This window comes from Rhodnius prolixus, unplaced genomic scaffold (assembly GCF_049639745.1).
Source record: "Rhodnius prolixus isolate KJV_2025 unplaced genomic scaffold, Rpr scaffold_8, whole genome shotgun sequence".
NCBI lineage: Eukaryota > Metazoa > Arthropoda > Insecta > Hemiptera > Reduviidae > Rhodnius > Rhodnius prolixus.
The window spans coordinates 211,311-233,970 of NW_027411593.1; the positions used below are offsets into that span (position 1 = coordinate 211,311).

General features: G+C 32.2%; 1 protein-coding gene across 6 annotated transcripts in view; it reads right to left on the reverse strand.

Annotated features, from left to right (window-relative positions):
• LOC141450635 (fibrillin-2-like) overlaps positions 1-22,660 on the reverse strand; it is a 146,989-nt gene that overhangs the window by 9,622 nt on the left and 114,707 nt on the right. For 5 of the 6 annotated variants that reach the window (XR_012456202.1, XM_074121227.1, XM_074121226.1 and 2 more), the window contains 16 exons: positions 22,340-22,453; positions 22,102-22,260; positions 21,830-22,024; positions 21,619-21,747; positions 20,434-20,673; positions 20,192-20,337; positions 18,203-18,311; positions 17,882-18,046; positions 16,707-16,814; positions 15,439-15,618; positions 12,165-12,274; positions 11,956-12,088; positions 11,628-11,876; positions 9,622-9,828; positions 7,177-7,302; positions 2,651-2,890 (listed from right to left, as the gene is read on the reverse strand). Coding sequence is in view for 5 of the 6 variants with exons in the window: in XM_074121227.1 (XP_073977328.1) it covers positions 2,651-2,890; positions 7,177-7,302; positions 9,622-9,828; positions 11,628-11,876; positions 11,956-12,088; positions 12,165-12,274; positions 15,439-15,618; positions 16,707-16,814; positions 17,882-18,046; positions 18,203-18,311; positions 20,192-20,337; positions 20,434-20,673; positions 21,619-21,747; positions 21,830-22,024; positions 22,102-22,260; positions 22,340-22,453 (2,610 nt within the window). In the remaining variant the exon portion in view is untranslated. The remainder of the gene's footprint in view (positions 1-2,650; positions 2,891-7,176; positions 7,303-9,621; positions 9,829-11,627; positions 11,877-11,955; positions 12,089-12,164; positions 12,275-15,438; positions 15,619-16,706; positions 16,815-17,881; positions 18,047-18,202; positions 18,312-20,191; positions 20,338-20,433; positions 20,674-21,618; positions 21,748-21,829; positions 22,025-22,101; positions 22,261-22,339; positions 22,454-22,660) is intronic. The other variant, XM_074121228.1, reaches the window with a different exon arrangement.

The window sequence follows — 22,660 nt, forward strand, 5'->3', positions numbered from 1 at the left end:
GGAAATTATTCCATAAAAATTCTAACCCTTCAAAATTATAATTACTCATAATATTTATTAACTAAGAATTGAATATCAAGCTTTTAAAATATTATCTTATTGTTTTACAAAAAGAAAAAGCTGTGTGCTTAATCTTAAACTTAGCGCTGGACACTCTTACTCTCATCTTCATTGGCGTAAGCTTGAACGTGTACATGTCAGCTAGACGGTCAAAGTAAAACTGGGCCAAAATTTAGTATTACCTAACTGGTTTACTTAGTGTAGTATCCCTCCCACTCTATCACCTATTTCACAAACATTCATTGATTGAAAATATTTTTTAGTTAAATATTCGTTTCATTGGAATACAAAAAACATTATAACGCTTTCTTAAGATGATTTGAATTTTTAAAATTTGTTTTTGTCCATTACTCTTATAAAATACGAAGAATTTCAAATAAAATATAATATACAAACACAGAATGATCTAGTGTGCAGGTGGAGTCAGTCGTAGTTACCATGACAACGGAACCGTTAAACGACTCCGGCCCAGCTCTAGCATTTTCATTGGTTAAATCCACTGGAGTTGGTGGAGTCGAATCCGGAGTGATTTAAATCCTTTTGAAACCGGACTCGTTCCATTTTTTCGTTCACTGAATCTAGCCAATAGAAATTGCTGGAGCTGGAACCGGAGTTGTTTAACGGTTCCATTGCTATGGTAACGAGGACTGACTCCACCTGCATACTAGATCATTGTGTTTGTATATTATATTTTATTTGAAATTCTTCGTATTATTTAAGAGTAATGGACAAAAACAAATTTTAAAAATTAAAATCATCTTAAGAAAGCGTTATAATGTTTTTTGTATTCAAATAAAACGAATATTTAACTAAAAATTATTTCCAATCGATGAATGTTTGTGAAATTGGTGATAGAGTGGGAGGGATACTGCAGTAAGTAAACCAATTAGGTAATACTAAATTTTGGCTCAGTGTTACTTTGACTGTCTCACGGTCATGTACACGGTTAAACTTACCCAATGAAGATAAGAATAAGAGTGTCCAGCGCTATGTTAAAGATTAAGCACACAGCTTTTTCTTTTCGTAAGATAATAAGATAATATTTTTAAAGCTTGATATACAAGTCCTAGTAAATAAATATTTCTTTATTTATGAGTAATTATCATTTTGCTTGAAGGGTTAGAATTTTTTTTATGGGAATAATTTCCTACCCATTTCCGTTTCTCTACCTTGGATCCTCTTGAAGCACGTTAACTCCAGTCTTCCAGTGGTCAAGCTAGATAATGACTAAACATCATTGCTTTAATTTTTATAATTGACTAGTCTATTTTTATGTTAATTTTATATTTATCAGTGCAATTGGAAATTAGGGATAGTACTCAATGTGTGTTAAAGAAATATAGTTTTGTTATTAACTGGGAAAGCTAACATTTAATGATATTTTTTAATGAATTGCGTGACATTTTTACTAATGCATAGGGTAAGTACAGAGACCGGAATCGGTGAACGAGTTGTTGGAATCGATTCCAACCCTGGAACTGATTCAAATCCAACGAGTCCAAAGACGGACTCGTTCTGCCCATCACTACTACTAACTAAACATAACCTCGATACGCGCCAGTAGTGCTATCTCTCTGACTTTGCACGGACTTTTCAAACGACCCTCGTAGATAGAGCGCAATGCAACAGCATTTAGTGTGGTTAGTTTATTTAAAGGGGAGTGTGGGCGAAGCCCCCCATGTTAAAATGAAAGGTAGGCGAGTGCGCTGAGGGGAAAAAAATAGGCCCCAAATGAAATAAAATTATAAATTTTGAAGTGATTTTGTGTAACTGTTGTCAACCCGCCATATTTAAATATGAATGTTAAACAGTGCCAGTAAAAAATGTTTACAATCGTAAAATTGAATGTCGCGGTTGACATGGTAACAGCGAAACAAAATAACTCCAAAAATAGTCCACGCCCCGGGTATCTACTCTGCAAGTTTACCAAATCAATTTTTCGATTTAAACCATTACTGGGGAGCGAGAAGGGTTAATGTTTCTCTAAAAGTCGATTCATTACAATGTAGCAGTTTACTACTGTGTCGATGTTAGAATCGAATCTTACAATTTTTTTTGTTTCTCTCTGGAAGTTTCACTAATCGGTGGGCTATACTTAGTAGTTGGCAAAAACCTTAAACGCAATATTTCATCCGGAATTAAATAAGTGAACGCCCTATGGAAATATGAAGTGGGTGACACAAATCAAAGAGATATTCCAAAATAATTTCCTTACTCTCGTCGTGGTGACAATTATTTTTTTCAACCTAATTAACTTGTTTTGCAACTTAAAAATAAATGGTTTTTTAGTGTCAGGTTATTTTTATTTTTCAAATAATTTATTCTTAAGTACATTTGGTTTAACTACTTGATTAAATCATGAAGTATCATTCTTAGTTTCTAAGGAAATAAGTTGATTACAGTAGAAAATGATGCACTAATCTTCTATTAAATTAATTAAACTATTAAAATTCTAATGTATTGTGGTACTGTCTGGACCTTGGATTTAATTTAATGACTAATATAAGGAATTTTTAGTAGAGTGCTATCCGCCACCTAATCGGTTGTTGAACGTAAAGCCCACTCAAAAAAAATAGGCATTGCTATGTACCTATGCACTGATCACCGTCCTGCTTGTAGCCTTTCTCACATGAGCAGCGATAACCTCCTTGTGTGTTAACACAATTCTGTTGACAGATGTGTTGTCTAGTTTCACATTCATCAATATCCAAACAGCTAACACTGTCCAGTGAAAGTTGAAATCCTTTAGGACAGGAACATGTAAAACTGCCTTCTGTGTTCTGACAGGAATATTTGCAAGGCGGCGGAGATTGAGAGCATTCGTTAATGTCTGTAACAAACACCATAACCTACATGTTAACAAATCAATTATAAACTTCATAAATATCTGAAGTAAAAGAAAGCTGGTGAAGAATTTCTACAGTTGAACTATAAACATCTTCCCGCTTAGTTCTGGGCATTTTAGTTCTGATAGACTAGTTCCTCGGCCTTTCTAGACTCACCGTAAGCGGAAGTACTTAGTGTTCTAGTAGGGATATTGAGATTTCATCGAAAATACTCCTATTAGTGTAATATAACAAACAACACACTCAAAACAACAGATTATGGGTTTATTTTTTAATACATTCACTAGCTTTTCAATCAATCCTTGCCATAAAGCAATATTATCGGCCTACATTCATTTATTTATTCTTTTTTGTATAATTTTTAAATTTGGTTACCCACTTAAGTCATAAACGGGTTTTCATTTTAACTCATAAAGAAGTTTATCCAAACCATATACTACATATATCTAAATGAAGATAAGTTAATTTTAGTCCTTACATTTAATTTTTCTACAATTTAGATGCATTAAGTGAACCGTGTAAGTACCGCATTGTTGTCTGATGTACTTGTTTATACCACATTGGTACACAAGTTGTGTAGAGGTCTGAACCACTGAAGGAATAGGCAGTAACTTATTAAAGTAAAATAATTTTAAAGGCATCTTACCGTTCAGAAACACGGTAAGATGAGGGGTTCCAAAACACGTAATCCATATAAACAACAAGAATAGGAAAGAGCCATAAAAAAACATATTTAGATGCTGATGAAAGGTGGATTCTGGGCGGATGAATAAAAGTACTCTGGGTTAAGTGTGAAGGCTCATTGTAAAAGTGCTGAAACATGTCCTTATCAAAATTCAGTCTGAAATTTGGTATATATAGAGTCAAAAAATTAAAGGGCCACTTTGTATTGTCATTCTTCCAAGTAAATGAGTGCACTCTGGAACATGTTTTAAAGAGATATAATTGTGGTTAGGAATAACTTAGATCTTCAGACCTGTCTCAAGAAGCTATTTTTTTTTTTTTTAATGATTCAAGGCGCGTCAACATCTAAGGACAAGAAGCTATTGTTTCTTTGACCATTTCTCTCCTTGTTATCTTGAACTTTTTTCATATTGACCGATATGGGGCTATTTCAACTCTATCTCTATCAGCCTTTAACGTTGTGTCGTGCAGTTTTTACTGGTGTTTGCTATTACTTTGTGTTTATGGATCCCCTTCAAGGTTTAGGCGGCATCTTTCCGAATTTGACGTTTGTAGGGCTGTAAAATTAATTGAGAAAGCCTAGGAGTGCGGGAAGTAGGCCGACGATTGGGAGTGAGCCATTCTAGAATGTAGCGATTATGGGGGAGATACCAGGTGACAGGAGGAGACTCGTGGCAATACGAGGTACTGAGCATGCAATCGGAAAGAATTTCAAATTTTTCTTTATAATTTCAAACTTTTTTTAAATTTTTGCATAATTTTGTCTTGTTTACAAATTTATCTCAGCATAACTTCTTTTCTTGATCACTATTAACACTCAACTCTACACAAATAACAAAGTGTTGTCAGCCTTATTCTTCTAAACAGTTGTTCTGTGGGATTCTTCCTGTGGCCCTTCAATTTTTTTGCTATATATAAATACATATAAAGGTTTCAGTTTGCAGGACATTTAAAAATATGATCTAGCACTCACACTATTTTCTCTTACCACAAATTACTTATTTAAATTTTTTCAACAGAATTCAAAATTCATTGTTCACCTTAATTGTCATACTTCATATCTTTGCCTCAATAATATCCACACAATAATTGCGAATGAAGTTAATACCTTGGACTATTCCTACAAAAACGAATTATCTGGAACCCCTATTAATATAATACATATAATACAGCTGTACTGCCTCACTAACAGCTTTCAACATTGGATTGTTGCTTTGCTTGCTCATAAATAATCCTTAACAAAAACTAACAGTTTAAAAAGTTAAGTATAAGGGTTGATTAAACGCCAAAAGGTACACAAATCAGCAAGTACCCAACATTTCATTCAAGCTTAGTTGATATAATTTAAGTAATTTTGCTGCATTAACTTTTCCTTCACATTTTTTAGAATTTATTAGATGTCACAGACCCTTATGCTGGCCAGTTCGTTCATAATATTATTTGGTTATAATTATGATAAAATGTATATTATATCTTCGTTTTTAAATAGGTACTTTATTTTAACTCTATTCCAAATTATTCTTCTGATTTATCTTTAATATGCCCTTTATTCTGAAGTTGTCACATCTTATACATGCATGTTAAAGTAGAAAAAGACAAAGTTAGAGTCGGCTACTGTTTAAATTTGAATCACGGAGGATTTAAAACAATATTTCAGACTTGAATTCGTATAACTATTCGTATAAGTATTTCGTAGACTTGAGCACAAATAACACACAGTTAATAACAAGTAGATTATTCAACAACAATTATTCATTTCTCAATTGTAATTTAATTTTACTTACAGTAAAATACTGGAATAATTAGCTGTCCTAAAAGTATGCAATACTTATTTATTTTATATTACATAACATATATATAACATTGTGAGAAGAACAGCTACATTGAGAGTGTGATTGAAGAAAACTATATTATTTGCGATAAAGCCAGATAATTATTACCTATTATTATAAATGTTTGACTACTACATAAAATAACAATTACTTTAATCGAAGAATAAACTTAAACAGACGATTTTTATTAAAAATAAAATAATCGAAATCATTGATGTATGTTGGTGTAAGCATTTTTTTTAAAAAGTTTTTAAATTTTGTAGCCTCGTAATTTTTTTATTTTTTATAACGTTTTCTTTTTAACCTGTAATTAATAGTTTGATTATTATAGATTAATAGATATTAAAGTCAATCTACAGTGCTACTTGAAAAATATTTTGTAGATTAAAATGGCCAGCATAAGGGTCTGTGACATCTAATAAATTCTAAAAAATGTGAAGGAAAAGTTAATGCAGCAAAATTACTTAAATTATATCAACTAAGCTTGAATGAAATGTTGGGTACTTGCTGATTTGTGTACCTTTTGGCGTTTAATCAACCCTTATACTTAACTTTTTAAACTGTAAGTTTTTGTTAAGGAGATTTTTGTACCATTTGGATAGATTTTCATTTTTGTCTATTTTGCTAAGTTACATATCTGCTTTACTGTTTTTTTTAAATTTGGAATAAGCAATTCTATCATTATAACCTGATAAGGTGTTAAGTAGGAACCGTAACTACCACTGGAGAGATCTTTTTAAAGAATGATTATAGTTGCGGTCCCCAAACCATCCTCAATATAATATCTTTTATAGAAAAAGAGAAAAAAATTGTCAAAGTTGGGTGTTTTTTAACGTTACGCTTTTTCGTGCACTTTTTGACGATCAACCCTTATACAACTGTTCTACCGGACAGTTTTAATAAGTATTTATATATTTTAATTTTCTTTTTGCTTTTAATATTAATTTATGTAATCAAATAAAAAATACTATATTAAAAACAAATTGGTTTTAAAAAGATGAATGTTCCGTATATTGTTTAGGTAAGATGACGTCACACCTCTCCCTGAACCATTCTCTAATCTCTGAGAAAGTTTCAAACCAATGATTGGTTGTGTCAACCCATGAATTCCTTTGACATCTAACTAGAAAATTACTGATATACGAAGAAACCTTTTTGTCATGTTGTACCTCTTGTATAATGTATTTCCTAATTAAAATTTGGTGGTTGCTGTTACTTTGTGTGTTATGGATCCCCTTCATTTCATAATCAAATATTAAATAGGTAACAGAAATGAACAATATCTAAAAATATTCGTTAGAGAAGATATTATATTGACTACTTTCATAGAACCTCTCATACATAAAGTAGCCTGGGTATATGTAAGTTTACCGGACTATTTAAAAAGTTTTTAAAAAAAAATCATAGGAGCAGTTTTCGAGAAATCCCAAAATAATTTAAAATCAATTCAGTAAGATTCCAGTCGACGGATTTCTATCCATAAGCTTGTTGTCAGGTCCGACAGTAGTACCTAATAAATATCAATTTTGAGCATCCTTTGATTTTTTTATTTAAGCTAACAAATTTATAAAAACCTTTTTCTTTTTTTTTTTAACTTTTAACAGATGTGTTTGCATCAACTTTATATACCCAGCGCATATACTAATGCTTTATCAATATGTAATTTCTACATATTTTTCTGCCTCTTAAATAAATATTGAAATAAACGTTTCAAAATCACATGAACTCTATGTAGTAAAATAAGTTTAACATACCGCGACAGTGGGTGCCCAGGTAGTCTGCTTTAAAACCTTTGTGGCAAAGACATCTATATGATCCTAATGTATTTATGCAGGTCCCATGTTTGCAAAGGTCAGGTAGAGTTTGGCATTCATTGATATCTTTAAATGAGAAAATAATATTAATCAACCTTACCATTCAAAATAGAAAAAAAAAAAAATATTTATTTAATGCCTACAATGAGCTCATAGCACATTCACAACATTTTAGTCAGTATAATGAAACAAGCTAGCATTACCGATATCTCAAAAAATAATAAAATAGCAAATATTGTATAAGGAAGGGGGGCACTAATGACCACGGCAATGCGCAAAAATAAAAAATAAAAAAAATGGAAAGGAATTAGCTACATATGTGGTTAGGGTGATGGACTCCCACTCGGGGATCACTGGTTCGAACTGCCGGTCCTTAGATTTTCTCTTCTTAGGAGCTTCCTACAACTCACTTACGGTGATGGAAAGTGTTGTTTTTAACGAGAGAACACTGAAATAAGCTACGGGCGCTAAAAATGTCGACGTAGACATTTCTCGTCTTAAAGTAAAAAATAAAAATAGAAAAAACTAGAAAAAAGAAAAATATAAAACGAAAATTTTTATTAAGGAATGTTCTAACGATAATAGTGGAACGAGCATGTTCAGGGTAGTGAGCTCACTTTGTGTGTGCCCATCCAGTCAAGTCGTTATAGACAGCTCAAAACCATTGTAGCAGGATAGATGATTTACAAGTAAAAATCAATAATACTTACGACAAACGTAACATTAAAGACATTCATTTAGGTATTTATAAAAACTAAGAACCAAATATGATAGAAATAGGGAAAAATTAACTGAAAAACTAATGAACTACACGAAATGAAAATAAAAATCTTCAGGAGGGGCTGTTTAAATAAAGTTTTTTTGCAAAAAGGCGCCACGGTTGCGAGCGGTTAGAGGCGAGGACAACAAAGCTAAGATGCATTTAATGGTAAATATGAGAGTTTATATTGTAGTGTCACTACATGACCTTTATACAACTGTCTTTCCAGTCAATTTTAATACACAGAACATTTAGAGAAATAAAATAAAAAAAATACGAGAATTCTTTGGTTAAGAATTTGCTTGACGCCTCTGTCCACGACGCCCAATTAGTACTTGGATGCCACCGAAAAAAATATTCACTATTACTACAACTATTTACTAGTTTTTATTTAATATTTCTTTACTTTTTGTAGTTTACGTAGAAGGTTCAATGTGGATTTAAGATCAGAACTTTGCGTTATGAAAGTAGGTTATGTACATACATATATAGTATGTATAAAGTAGTTAGGTTCAGTAGGTTTTGTGTTGTGTCACCGTTAAAGTAATTAAAACAGGCTGGAAGTTAGTTGCCACGAGCAAAATTTATTTAAAGAAATAGAATTATAAACTAAGTTTTCAAACGGCGCGTCGATGTCCTGTTACAGAGTTTTCGAGTAGATTAATCATCAATTTGCTACATCTTGCATTGAAGTGGTTCTACCCCCTTATTTCCGACCAAGTTCTTTATTAGTACCTTCTTCTTACATACAAACATCACTTAAAACGGCATATCTCTACCAATTCCTTTAAGTTTTCAATGCTTTCCTCAAACCTGTTCTCGTTCATATGCTGAGTCATCAGCATACAAAAAATCCTTTCTTATCCGTGCCACATACCTCAGAAATTCCCTTCCTGTAACGTTCGCCCCTTTAAATCCGTCTTCTCTTCATTTTTGTCGCCTACCATTCATTTTTGAATAACAACTCGCTACTTCACTTACTGCAATTGTCCTCTGTTTCGTAAAATATATTTTGTTCATTTTATGTTTAGGCTTTTTAGGTATATTTTTGTATTATTTATTATTTTATTTTTAAAGATATCAGTTTTTTTTTAGTTGTATTTTGATTTTAGTTTATTTTTACCACTTTTGCCTGATTTAAATTTGTATTTTCTTAGAGCACTAATTCTCGGAATAAAGTAATTTTTTCATTTACATTCATTCATGTACGACTAAAGGAAAGGATGTAAGTGAGATTATTTTTAAAAAATAAAGGTGGTAACATGTGTTGTCATGGTAAACCGCGGCTTCCACCCCCTTCGAACGAGGCACAATCGCCTAAAATTTCTGTTTTTCCCTTTAACCTGAGAGGTTTATATCATTTTAACAGCTTAGAATTCCTCGCGGAGAAAGAAACGCACTTTAAATTGTTCTGATTACTCATTCGCAAGAAAAGTGATCACGTGCAGGCCTAAAAGAAGCTGATGCGATTGAAATTATTTTAGGTTATATAAGAACAAATAAAATAAAAATATAAAGCAATACAACAAATAAAAATGTTAGTTGACTTAATGTGTTAATGATGATTTATAATTTGGTAAAGATGGAGTTGATAGATTGGGGAAATAACGTAATTTATGAGTGACCTTGTCCGTGGATGTTAATGCCGCTCTCCAAACAGAGACTGGTGTATCTGGCGGTACCGGCAAGAGGGCAATGTTCGCAGAGCGGACCCCAGGCGGCCCCCATTGTGCAGCAGCAGTCCGCTTTAGTCACCCCGTTTCTCACCTCTCCGGGCATCATGATGCAGCGGCCATTACTCAGATGTGGGAAGCAATAACCTTTACGTTCATCTGTTCACACATTTCCAATCTTTCTTACACAAGAAAATGAAGAACATTACAAAGTACTTGTTACAAAAATGACTTATAAGAACATATTTTTGCTTAAGCATAAAGGGGACAGATCTATCGGACAAATTACTTTATTCCTTTCCCCATTTATAGATGCATGATCCCTATGCTACTTATATTCGCTGATCTTACACAAAGATAGGTTTTATTATTACTATATTAAAACCAGTTCATTTCATGTTGGCAAAAAGCAATAGTTGCCTTTTTTTGAAGTTCATATATTCAGTGTGCCATTTAGAAAATAAAAAAACTGTCGAAACCAGCAATTAATACATATACTTTAAAAAAATCATTTCTTATAGTTTTTTTTTTTTTTTAAAAGATGCTGTATTTTTATTCCTGTGCTCCAATATTCTAATTGTTGTGTTGGTTATTTGTAATATATACACAGCTCCAATTTCAGTTTAATCTATTCTGCGTTGGTTTTTAATGATCAGGAGCCACAGAATTATTTGAATTTTCCTATTTCTTTTAAATTTATACGATTGCTCTCTCAGTTGCGTTTGTCCTCTAAATATGTATTGAAGATTGGTATTGGTAAAATTACATATACATTAAATCCAAATGAAAAGTGTACTTTGTGTAACACTGCCCAATTTGAAGATTTGTCCCATATTTTGTTAAATTGCCCAATATATTTACAATTTCGTTTAAAATATTTATGTTTTTTTACAAGAAGTTGATCAATTTAATTTTCCAATATTATTTCATAATATCAGTGCTGACAATATAAAAAAAATATACTATTATGTGGAAAATGTGTTGAAACTGAGGGCATTTATTCTAAATGAATAATAGTGTTTAACTAATAATATGAATTATTGATTTATATGAATATTTAATAATTCATTTATCGCAAGATGATTTTGATTTCTATTAATTATTATTCTATTATTAAGTATATGTACTGTTTTTTGTTTTTTGTAGCAACTCCTTTGTATAGGGCTATGCCCATGTAACAAATAAATAAATAAATAAATAATAATAATAATATTTGTAATATATAAGCTCTGAAGAAGACAATAAATTTGACGAAACGTTGGCAATAGACTTTTTTTATTCGCCTTTGGACAATGATTACATAAATCCTTATAGAAGATATTAAAACCTTAAAAAAAATCGATCCCGAATGCATTTTACAACAGAATACAGATTACACAAATTGCACTCGGTGAATAACAAATAAATAACTGCTAGGGGTTATAATTAAATGAAATCCATAAAATATTTTATGAGTAATAATGGTCAGCATAAGGGTTTTTGAAATGCAATAAATTCTAAAAAATATTAAAGGAATTTAAAGCAGCATAATTACGTAAATGGTGCCAAATAATATTTCGAAAGTTAATTGTGTTTTTAAGAGTTTTCAATATCTTCTGCAAGGATTCCTGACAAAAATTTCATAGACGAATGTATGGTAAGAGTAAAAGTAGAAGTAAGAATGCAATATAAGAGAAAGTCGTGCCACTAACTACCAAGTCGATACCAGGTTTTTTTTTCATTTGATTCTAGTTTCAGTGGATTAAGATAAAGAAACAAATAACACTAATAAATAAAACAAAAAAAAAAAAAAAAAATTCTTGGTGCTTAAATTCTTCACTTTTAATCGCCTGAAACGATTTTGTTGAAAACGTAAAATAAATGTTATTGGAAAGAGATATTGTTTTGATTACCTAACATTTATGTTATGTTCATACAATATATTTGAATGTGTTTCAGAATGAATGCAGCAAAGTTACCAATACAATTTTTGCGATCATAGCTCGGTTTAAAGCCTGGGAAGCAGTCGCAGCGGTAGCTTCCTTCGAGATTGATGCAATATCCATTTTCACATGTTTCTGAGGATAACTTACATTCGTTGATATCACGGCAATCATCACTCATGCCCACCTGTGAATATCCTTCTGGACAAATGCACATGAATGAACCGATGAGATTTTTACATTGGAATTTACAATTGTTTGCTGGGGTTGTACATTCGTCCACATCTGTGTAAAAAGTACGTTAATTTTAGCTATCACCATAAAGTCAGATCGCTTAGCAATTATAATGTTCAGGAGTAAATACCTTGACAATGTCGGCCATCTGGAGCGAGAGTGTATCCGTATGGACAAATACATCGAAATGAGCCGGGTACATTATGACATCGGAAGGCGCACTGCTTCCCCATTTCTATACACTCATTTATATCTTCACAAGTCTAAAATTTCAAATAATTAAATTTATCATATTTTGATGTTTTAAGAGTTTAATGAAATAAAATACATATATTAGACCTGCATAGGACCAGGAGCAAAACCAGCATTACAGTTGCATTCGAAACTTCCTTCAATATTTACACAAGTACCATTTCCGCAGATATTTGTCGTTTTACATTCGTTGTAATCTATAAAGTAAACATTTAGAAAATGATTTATTTACATGCAGCTAGCAAGTCTACCTTAATAAATATTACAAAGCAAATAAAAATAAAGGTTGAGACTTATACTCCAGATCAGTAAACCTAATTTTGCCGGGTTTGGAATTCAAAATATGCGACTAGCTAATTTTAATATTCATTTAAAAGCTTGAATGGTTTTTATCTTCAGCTAAAATAAGTGCATGTCTTCAGAAATCTGTTATGAAATCTTACAGGGTAATGGAGTGACATTGCATTTTGTTTAGGAAAGGGATGTCAATTGTATCTTCAATGTTTCTGTTTCGTCTCCTTAGTATCTAAAGTATATTTTTCCCACCCTCTCAGTAAATATGTTTCTTCCATTGGGATATTCACTTTACGTCATGGGTTTTATTTAATTGTTGAGAGAGGTCTCAGTAAAACAACATACAGTTAGGTTTCTATTTTCACCATTTTTGGTCGCTGTGTTTTAATATGTAGTTTCATTATTATAAGGTCGAATATGAGCAAAAATTGAACAATATTAAAATAATTCTTTGCCACAAATACTTTGAATTGAATTAAAAACTGAATATAATACAGGGTGACTAGAGTTATATGCTCCACCCACTTTTTTTTTAACGGCGGGAAATTTCGAAAAAATAAAAAACACGTATTTAATCATTTTTAGTCTAGTTTATTTTCAGTGATTGACCCATTTTTTTAAACCCCTGGAGCTCGAGATACAGCATTCAACTTTGTTTTTTCAAATAGAACGTTTTATTTTTTTTTTTGCATATTTTTATAGTATTTGAGCTCCTAAAAAAAAAATTTTTTTTTTGAAACTGGTTAGGTTTTTCAAAAGTTATGGTAATTTAAAATATGAAAAACAAATTTCAGTTTATTGTCAAAATTACGTTATTTTTTTTAAAGAATCTGTTCAAACTGGGCACCATCAACGGATAGGCAAGCCAAAACTCTGGACTCCCACGCTTTGCTTGTAGCAGCACTTATGGTGGCGAAGTCAAGATCTAGGCAGGCTAGAGTTATTCGATGTTACAGATCAACGTCTGAAGCCACGGAATTAAGGTTACAGTACACTTTATTTTTTAGATATCCCCACAAAAAATAGTCCATTGGGGTTAAGTCCAGAGATCGAGGTGGCCATTGGATGGGACAATGAGTCCCTAAGCACTTTTCATGGAAATTTCTGTCCAGGTAACCTCGAACAACTCTCGCATTATGTGCCGGGCAACCGTCTTGTTGAAAATACATATCTAGCTAGTTGTAGAGGAACATCTTCAAGCAGAACTGGCAAAATGTCTCTTAAAAAAAAGTTAGATACCTTGCACCAGTTAAGTTCTCTCTGTAGAAGTATGGACCGATTAGTTGATTTCCTAAAACTCCACACCAACGTTTGTAGAAAAAACAACCTGAACGTCGAATAACTCTAGCCTGCCTAGATCTTGACTTCGCCACCATAAGTGCTACTACAAGCAAAGCGTGTGAGTCCAGAGTTTTGGCTTGCCTATCCGTTGATTGTGCCCAATTTGAACAGATTCTTTAAAAAAAATAACGTAATTTTGCCAATAAACTGAAATTTGTTTTTCATATTTTAAATTACCATAACTTTTGAAAAACCTAACCGATTTCAATCTTTTTTTTTTGGAGCTCAAATACTATAAAAATATGCAAAAAAAATATAACGTTCCCTTTAAAAAACAAAGTTGGATGCTGTATCTCGAGATACAGGGGTTTAAAAAAATGTGTCAACCACTAAAATGAACTAGACTAAAAATGATTAAATACGTGTTTTTTATTTTTTCGAAATTTCCCGCCGTTTAAAAAAAAGTGGGTGGAGTATATAACTCTGGTCACCCTGTATATAAACATTATAATGTTTAGCTATTACTGATTTCTTTAAATCCAAAGAAGTTGCGAAAGGCCGAAAAGTAGAGCAACAACAATGAATTTTTATGAACTTCTCCTCTTACATTTGATTTACTTTTTCAAGTTTATTAATTAGGAACGACCAAGTTTGAGACTACTGACTTTCTTTATAAGTACCGAGTTATTATTATGGGATATCAATGGTCATTAGACCCCGGAGTCTAAGATCCGAGTTCGAATCCACCAGCTCCTGGCCTTTAGATTTTTCTTTACCTAGGAGCTCCTACAGCTCACTGTCGGGAGATTGCAATGCTTACGCGCCTTTAAAAAAAGAAAGAAAGAAAAAAGTATATATAAACAGCGTCATTGAAATGTGTAAGATAAATAAAGCTGACAAGACCAAAATACTGTGGTAATTCACGCTTGATTTCGAAATTCTGATTTTGGCATTGAATTTATTAATATTAACACTAAAATTTATTTGCAAAACCTTGGTCAATTTTTACTGAACACCTCTGATTATGTATCTGCTTCAGTATCAGAAACTTATACAAAATTTATTATAGTAAGTGAACAAAGGGATCACAGCTTAGAATATCTTTTGGTCCAGATCAATAATTCAAATGGTTATTTGTGATACAACTTCTGCAATTCTTTTTTGTTTACTACTCGAGTGAGCCTAGAAAAATTTATAACCATAAAAGATAGTAGAACTAAAAAAAGAAATGAGATTAAGATATGAGGAAAACCCCGAGTACAGATAAATGTTAGATAAATATTTAAGGGTGCTAATCAGGAATCTTCTTCCACGCCATAGATAATATATGAACATATGAAAGAGCCCATGGTATTTTGACATATTCCAGGTGGCGGGCATATGCCTGTCTTCTATAAACAAATAAAATAGTTCTTATTTTCACGTTTCAAAAGAGAGGTGCCAAAAGAAACTAATTTGATACAAAATACGCCTTTTAAACCTTACAAAGAAGTGAAAGAGAGAAACAGAGAAGGGGAAGAATAACCGGCAAGGGAATTGAGTAGAATGTTTAAGAGAAACAGTTACGTCTGCCTATGGCCTGTAAGAGACGAATGGCATCTTTATTTTTAATCTTTTAGTGCACTGCACATGAGGAAGAGCATAATTAAGTAATTAGGTAAGTGGTAAATGTTCTTCAAATGATTATGCACCCCAAGTAAAAGTAAAAGTTATAACTATTTTTTAGATATCTAGAAATAGTAGGTGTAAACTAAAAAAATAAATAATTATGTCAATTTTTGCTTACCAACGCAGTTTTTACCGGACGGGTCCAAAGCATAACCTGTAGGACATTCGCATCTGAAAGATCCGTCCGTATTTATACAATCACCTCCGCTACAAACATTCGGCATGAAGTGACATTCATTTAAATCTGCTCCATTTTCAGATCGCCCAGTACCTTGCGGGCATAACTTCAAGAATTTCTCTAGAAATATAAAATTGAGATTTTTCTGCCTTTATGAAATTTATGAATTGTCTAGGTATTAATAAAACTTTTTAAATAGCAATAACCTTCTTAGGTTAATAATAAACTGAGAATTAAAAATGTAACTATTTGAATCATTTGAATTAGAAATGAAATGGTTCATTAAAACTCAAAAGAGTTTTACCAAGCCGTAAAAGGAAATTTAATAACTTCTTCGAATTTTCCGGATCCTAATGATCCTCTTGTTTTATTCTTTCTCATATTTTTCTTTTATGGTTAATCGTTAACAGGTTTTTTGACATTCTTTTTACATATCTAAAAAAAACTTTTACCAGTTATTGCAAAAAAATATAGCTTTAATTAAGCTCTGTGTTTACCAACGCCCTAAGGTATGTCAAATGAAGAATTTATTCCTAAAGGTTATTCTTCACATTCAATAATTTTGAATATTTCTTTTTGAAAAAAAAGTTTTAAAAAAATCTGTAAAGTGTTCCTTCCCGATGCTAACTTTAAGTCAAGAACCCTTGGGGCAACAGAAAGAATATTGGGTATGCAATATTTAATTTTTGCATGAAATTAGTTAATTTCTTAACATTGCCTTCTAACTATAGTTTTTCCTTGATAGCTTCTTAAATGTTACGCTGCATTTATTGAACTGTGTACAGCTGTGATTCTCACACTGTAATTAGAAGACAAAAAAATAATAAAAATACAGATATAAAAGATAGATCATAAATTTATTTCCAATTACGGAGCCACACCTATACAAAAATAACAAGCTGTAATCTATACTTGTGAATCAACGGTATTTTTTTTTTTATATTTATTTTATTTTAAATCATTTAATTCAATAATTTATTGAAATATTTACAACAAACAAATTTGAATCTAGTAAATTTGACAAGTGCAAAATATGAGTAAAAAGTTGAGCAGCTTTCACTGGAAACCCTCCGAGACCGAGACCTATGTTTAAAATCTGAAAGCACTTAAAATTCTTCCATAACCTACGTTACAGTCACTACATTAGGGATAACTTTTATGGAATATTTTTTAAGCATACACTTGTGAAACAAGATATAAACACATACCAGACCCTTCTTCAGGGCAGAGTTCACAATGCCGACCCCACGCCTTGCCCATTGAGCAACAACATTCTTTCATTGTGATGGCTTTCATCTTCGGCTCTTTACAATATCCTTTCAAGGAAGTAAAAAAAGTAAATAGGTAAGTTACAAAACAGTAGAGATTCAAATTATTCAAAAAATTCTTATTTAATATGAGAACCAATAGCGATATAACAATTATTATCAGTCGATCACAATGAAAAATTTTACTGAATTTTATCAAGTCCATCATAACATGTGAATGAATGCGAAATGGCATCATTTTTTTAATATCGTTCCAAATAAATAATAGACTCAAGCAAGAGAAATATGCTAAAACTGTATTACACATTTTATATTGAACTTTTTTTTTTTGTATAGACTTATTCAGGTTGAAATATGAAGCCAATATTGTTGGGTTAGAAGAATATCAGTCTACTGGAAGTGCGGCTAAACAGGACTTTTCCCAGTAATGGTGTAATTTCCAAAGGTTGGGAAGAATAATGGAACAGTTCGGTGTTGGAGAAATTCTATGTCGGGTTCTGTTGTTCCGGAGAATATGTAAGGGCAAGGCTTTGTAAAGAGTGGATCAGAAGTATGAAGTTAATAAAAGGTTTTAGGCAGCCCGAGAATAGCAAAGATAGCTATAAGAATTTATCACTAAAGTAATGCTTCTAAGTAAGTTAAAGTTTTAAATGTTTCATTCTTCAGACTGATCAAGACCCAAACTATATTCATTTTTAAATGTGTCTTAGATGAAATAAGACATCCTATAGAAAGATTTAATTAATCTTTTGGCAAAAATTAAATATATATGTGAGCTATTGTGTTAATTTTAAATGTTACTTTAAAGTAAGAACATCTACTTAATGTTTAGGGCACAATTAATAAAAAATGAGATTTATTTTTCAAAGGAGTCTCGTGGGGTCTGTAGTCTGAGCATATGGAGTAATAAACACATGTATTTAATTTTACTTAATTTCATTTCTTAATTGATGGATGAATGGATATTTCTTTATTTTTTGCGAAATATCTTTTATGTGAGTTTTCGCTTTTTTTAAAAAAAATTATTTTTCTACAAAGCCAAGGAAACTCACATAATAAAAAATTGCTTGGTTTAACATACTGACTTCAGAGAAATATAAATGAAAATATTACACCTCTTTCATAGCTGTCGAAACATCTGTCCTGGCGAACATCAACGCACTTTATTTTCGTGTCGGAAAGGATATATCCTTCCGGGCACTCACATATTACCCCTCCTTCTGTGTTGGTACATTTACCGCCCTCGCAGATGCCTCTTCTCTCAACACATTCATCTATGTCTAAATTGAACAAAATATCATCGGTATACTTAAATTTTTTGCAAGTAGTAGAAAAGTGTAATTCTTTCCTTCTAATTTAATATAAATAATATGTATTAAACACAAAATATTATTTTGGTAAAATGTAACTGAATTTGTTTAAGTCTAATTGCTTACCTATACAGCTCTTCTTATCTGAAGACAGATGATATCCTGCTGGGCAAGAACATATGAAAGAGCCCATGGTATTTTGACATATTCCAGGTGGCGGGCATATGCCTGTCTTCTATAAACAAATAAAATAGTTCTTATTTTCACGTTTCAGCATCAGACTTTTCTCATTTCACAACTTGATTCAGATTGTTTTATATCAAGTAATATATTATTATTGTTTGACAGAAAAGTTGAAAAAACTAAATATACATTACGTACCAAATAAAGATACACATTATACGCATAACAGTCAGTCATCTGTCGAGGATGGGCTACGATTCTCGGACAAAAACCATCAAATTTCTCTAAGTAGTTCAAACAAATAAATTCAGAACTTGAAATAGTAAATCTCATTCTGTCATTCATATTTTGCATCATAATACTTTCTTTTTTTTTTTTTTATAAAATATAGTCATACGCGGGATTCGAACTGGGGATCTCCCACTTACAAAGCAAGCCCTTGACCACCCGCCCCATCCTGGCAATACCGTAATCTTAGGTCAAGAAGCCTTGCATACGGGGTACATTAACATGATGTGATGGTATTTGATGATAAAACAAATTTATCCTGACTCTCCCACAACCATTACATTACACTACATTTCTTAAAACCTTCAATTATTTGTTATTTCTTTGCGTCATAAATAACATTTTTTGCAGTCATTCCCAAAACGTGTATTTCTGGTAGAAAATTAATATTGAAAATCATAGACGAATAGATAAAATTGTAACTTTGATCTTAAATATCTCAACTATTATTAGGGATATCGAAACGGGGTCAACGTCATATTTCATAATTTTTTAGGCATTTTTATAATAATTGTCAAAACCAGTGGTCCTTATGAAACTCCTATCAGTTTTTTGGCCGTAACTCCGCCAAAAATGAAGATACACCATCAGGGGTGGAAAATTTGAAAAAGTAGACAAAAAACATATAGTTTATTTAATGGGTTTTTCCGGATTTCCGCTTTCCTAAAAAGTTATTAGCGATTGGTGCGTTTTAAATGGATCTCTCACTCACTCACCCGCTCTCTCTCACCCCCTCTCTCTCTCTATATATATATATCAGAATCAATCTTATTAGGAACGTTTTACCAGTTCCTCCTGGCGCATCTATGAAGAAGATTTCTCGAACCGTTGACAGTTTGCATTATTTGATCATAAATGCATTTTGCTAAACCGTTAGCTTAGGAATATTTGATTGCATATACGAGAAAAGATCACCCGTGTTGTAATTTTGTTCAAGATGTAATTCTACTTCGAACGAAGCAGCAGTAGCAGATCGATTCGGTGATGGCATTCCTGATTGAATGAGAACTTTGTTGGCGATTTCTTAGCACAAATCTTTAATCATTATCCACGGTTCGTTCTAGATTTCAGCTGCGAAATCGATGTTCATATTTGAATTTTCCTTGCAGTGTACGATTTATATTTCTCCCATGGCTCTGTTGGAAATGAAGAAGAGCAGGCGGTCTATATAATAGCAAACATTGCACGAATTTGATTTGGATGTAACTTGTTACACGCATCTTTAATGCATACATCTCACGGTCGGTCGTTCTCCAATAAATTCAGAGCTTCACATGCACTTCGAAAAATGGTCCCCTGAATAGAATTTACATGAAAAAATTATTTGAACTAATGTTGCAGATTTACATGTGTGCAATGAGTGAAACAGTTTAAAGAATGTTGACAGTTTGCAAGAAAATCTCAACAAAGTGAGGAAAAAGTTGTAAAGTGATTCTTTCAGTTGGGAGATTTAACTTTTCCATAAGGAAGATGATCACTTGTAGGGTAATTAGATGTTGATAAATGGCATTCGATTGAAATGCACTTGGTGTTTTTTATTTTCTTAATTTTTGTTTTAAATCATGCAGATTTCATTTTAAAACTTATGGTTTTAAGTGTAGCTAAAACTAAATTAAACTAATAAACTCTAAAAACCATATTTACCTCTAAACATTCATTCAAATCACGACAATGTTGATAATCTTGGGAAAGAACAAATCCATCTGGACATTCACATTTGTAAGAGCCTATGACGTTTCTACATCGGCCGTTACGACATAAATATGCTTTGGTTCTGCATTCATCCACATCTGCCAGCAGTTTACAATTTTAATACATGCTTTGGTATAGATATTTATAAATTTATTTTATTATAATATTTAAATAAATTTTCTTTGTTGACCTACCAATACAGTCATTATTATGACTCAACTTAAAGCCTGCATGACAACGACATGTGAAGGAACCTTCTGTATTAGAACATGTGCCATTATTGCAAATGTTGGGGTGACGATGGCATTCATCGACATCCACACAAGTACCATGATGTAATTTATAGCCACTGTGACATATACATTGGAAACTGCCTTGGAAATTGTTGCATGACCCGTGCGCACACACCCCTGGCCTTTCACATTCATCAATATCTGCTCAAACAAAAATATAGTACTGTACGTTTAATTAATCAGTTGTAATCGACACTAAAATAACATCTTTAAAAAAAAAATCAATAGAAAAAAGAGAAGCATTGATAAATAAATAAATAATAATAAATAAATGGAATAAATTCCTATTAAAACATTTTCTGCATTTCGTTTTTTGGGGAAACACGTGGTAAGTTTTGGTAAGCACATTTTAATAATTTCATAATTTTAATGAATTTTCAGGAATAAATATAAATCTGCTTGGTGCGGATACTACTTGAGCAATAAAGGAAATTACAATTTCATTGATGATGAAACTGTTGGGAAAGGGAAGTTAGTTACCAAGAACCTACATTGGTTTTAGGTTAGACCGACACATTTATTGTTTTCACTTTAAGGCGGTCACTGGCACCCGCAGCCTTCTCGTACAATGCCTCGGACTATGTTTTCTTTGTACAGGTGGCACTGATCATTGTCTGAAAGTGAGCTTTAGAGGTTCTGAATACAAGGAAATTCTATAATCAGGTGACTCGAGCTTGGAACTTGAGTACTGAACATTCTCTTGCTGTAATAGTCTTCAATAAGTTTACTTAGAAGCTTTCCCATCCCAATCTGTGTTCTATTTTCCGATGAAAACTGCCTATCTTTTTGAAACGAAAAGTGGTTGTAACTTAATTCGAAAAAAAACTTTGAAGAGGCCTTTTTTGACGATCAATAAAGTTTATCTTGCTCTTAATTTCAAACACAAGTACGAAACGTATACAAAATTCAAACTACAAAAAATATTAAAATATTAACAGTTGTTAATTTGTTTGGGAAGGTGAAGTATTTAGTTTTGTAAAGTGGAAAGCTAACTATCGTAACTATTGCATGATAATTCAAAATCTTTAGTTGTATAAATCAATTAAATCCTCATCCATTGAAATGTTAGTCTTGATAGTTTTATACCTATACAATCGCGTTGTGACATGCTAAGTTTGTAGCCTGGTGGACATTGGCATTCAAAACTTCCAGGAGAGTTGACACAATGTGCATTTCCTCTGCAAGGACTGGGTGACCTTAAACACTCATCTTCATCTGTTTTATTAATAAACCATTAATAAAATTATTTGTTAATTACTAATTAACTATTTTCTAATGAGGTTTTAAGATACTGCACCTATGCATTGATGAGAATCTGCGTCATAGGAGAATCCACGGTTACAGTGACATTCAAAACTACCGGGTGTGTTCATACAGGAACCATGACTGCACATAGTAGGCATCAATGTACATTCGTCAATCTCTTCTGACTGATTAGTCATTGGATTTAGAATTTGTCCTGGCTGAGTTCCACACAAGTCTAGGTATTCCTCTAATGAGAATGTAATGAATATCAGTAATATTAGAATTTTCCATTAAAAAAGAGAGTATAATAAATATATAGCGTACTAGATCGTGGTCTAGGGCAAGGTTCGCAAGGATTTCCCCAAGCTTCACCCATTGAACAGCAACAAACCATTTTAGTTTGGTGATTCGACATTGGATGAGCACAAGTTCCATCTACATATTCCATGTAACACTGTTCTTTGCGCATATCCACACACTCTTCTAAAACAAAATTGCATTCAATCGCACATTTTCATCCATTTTGAGAGGCATTTAAAGAGAAATAAAATGTATTCCTTACTTCCGTTGGGAAGAAGCATGTAACCAGGAGGGCAGATGCAATGATATGATCCATCAAGATTTACGCATTTACCAACTCCACAAACACTTGGTTTTTCAAAACATTCGTCTATATCTGTCATATAAATTAACTTATTAATAACATACTTGCTTAAGACTAATAAAAATAAATCTAACTTAGGGCTTTTATCCAATAATTGCTGCTATACTTGTCCTGAGAGATTGACAATATTTGTTGTATTATATCCAAGAATCGCTGCTATACTTGCTCTGAGAGATTGGCAATATTTGTTCAAGACGATACAATAGTACACTGCGACCT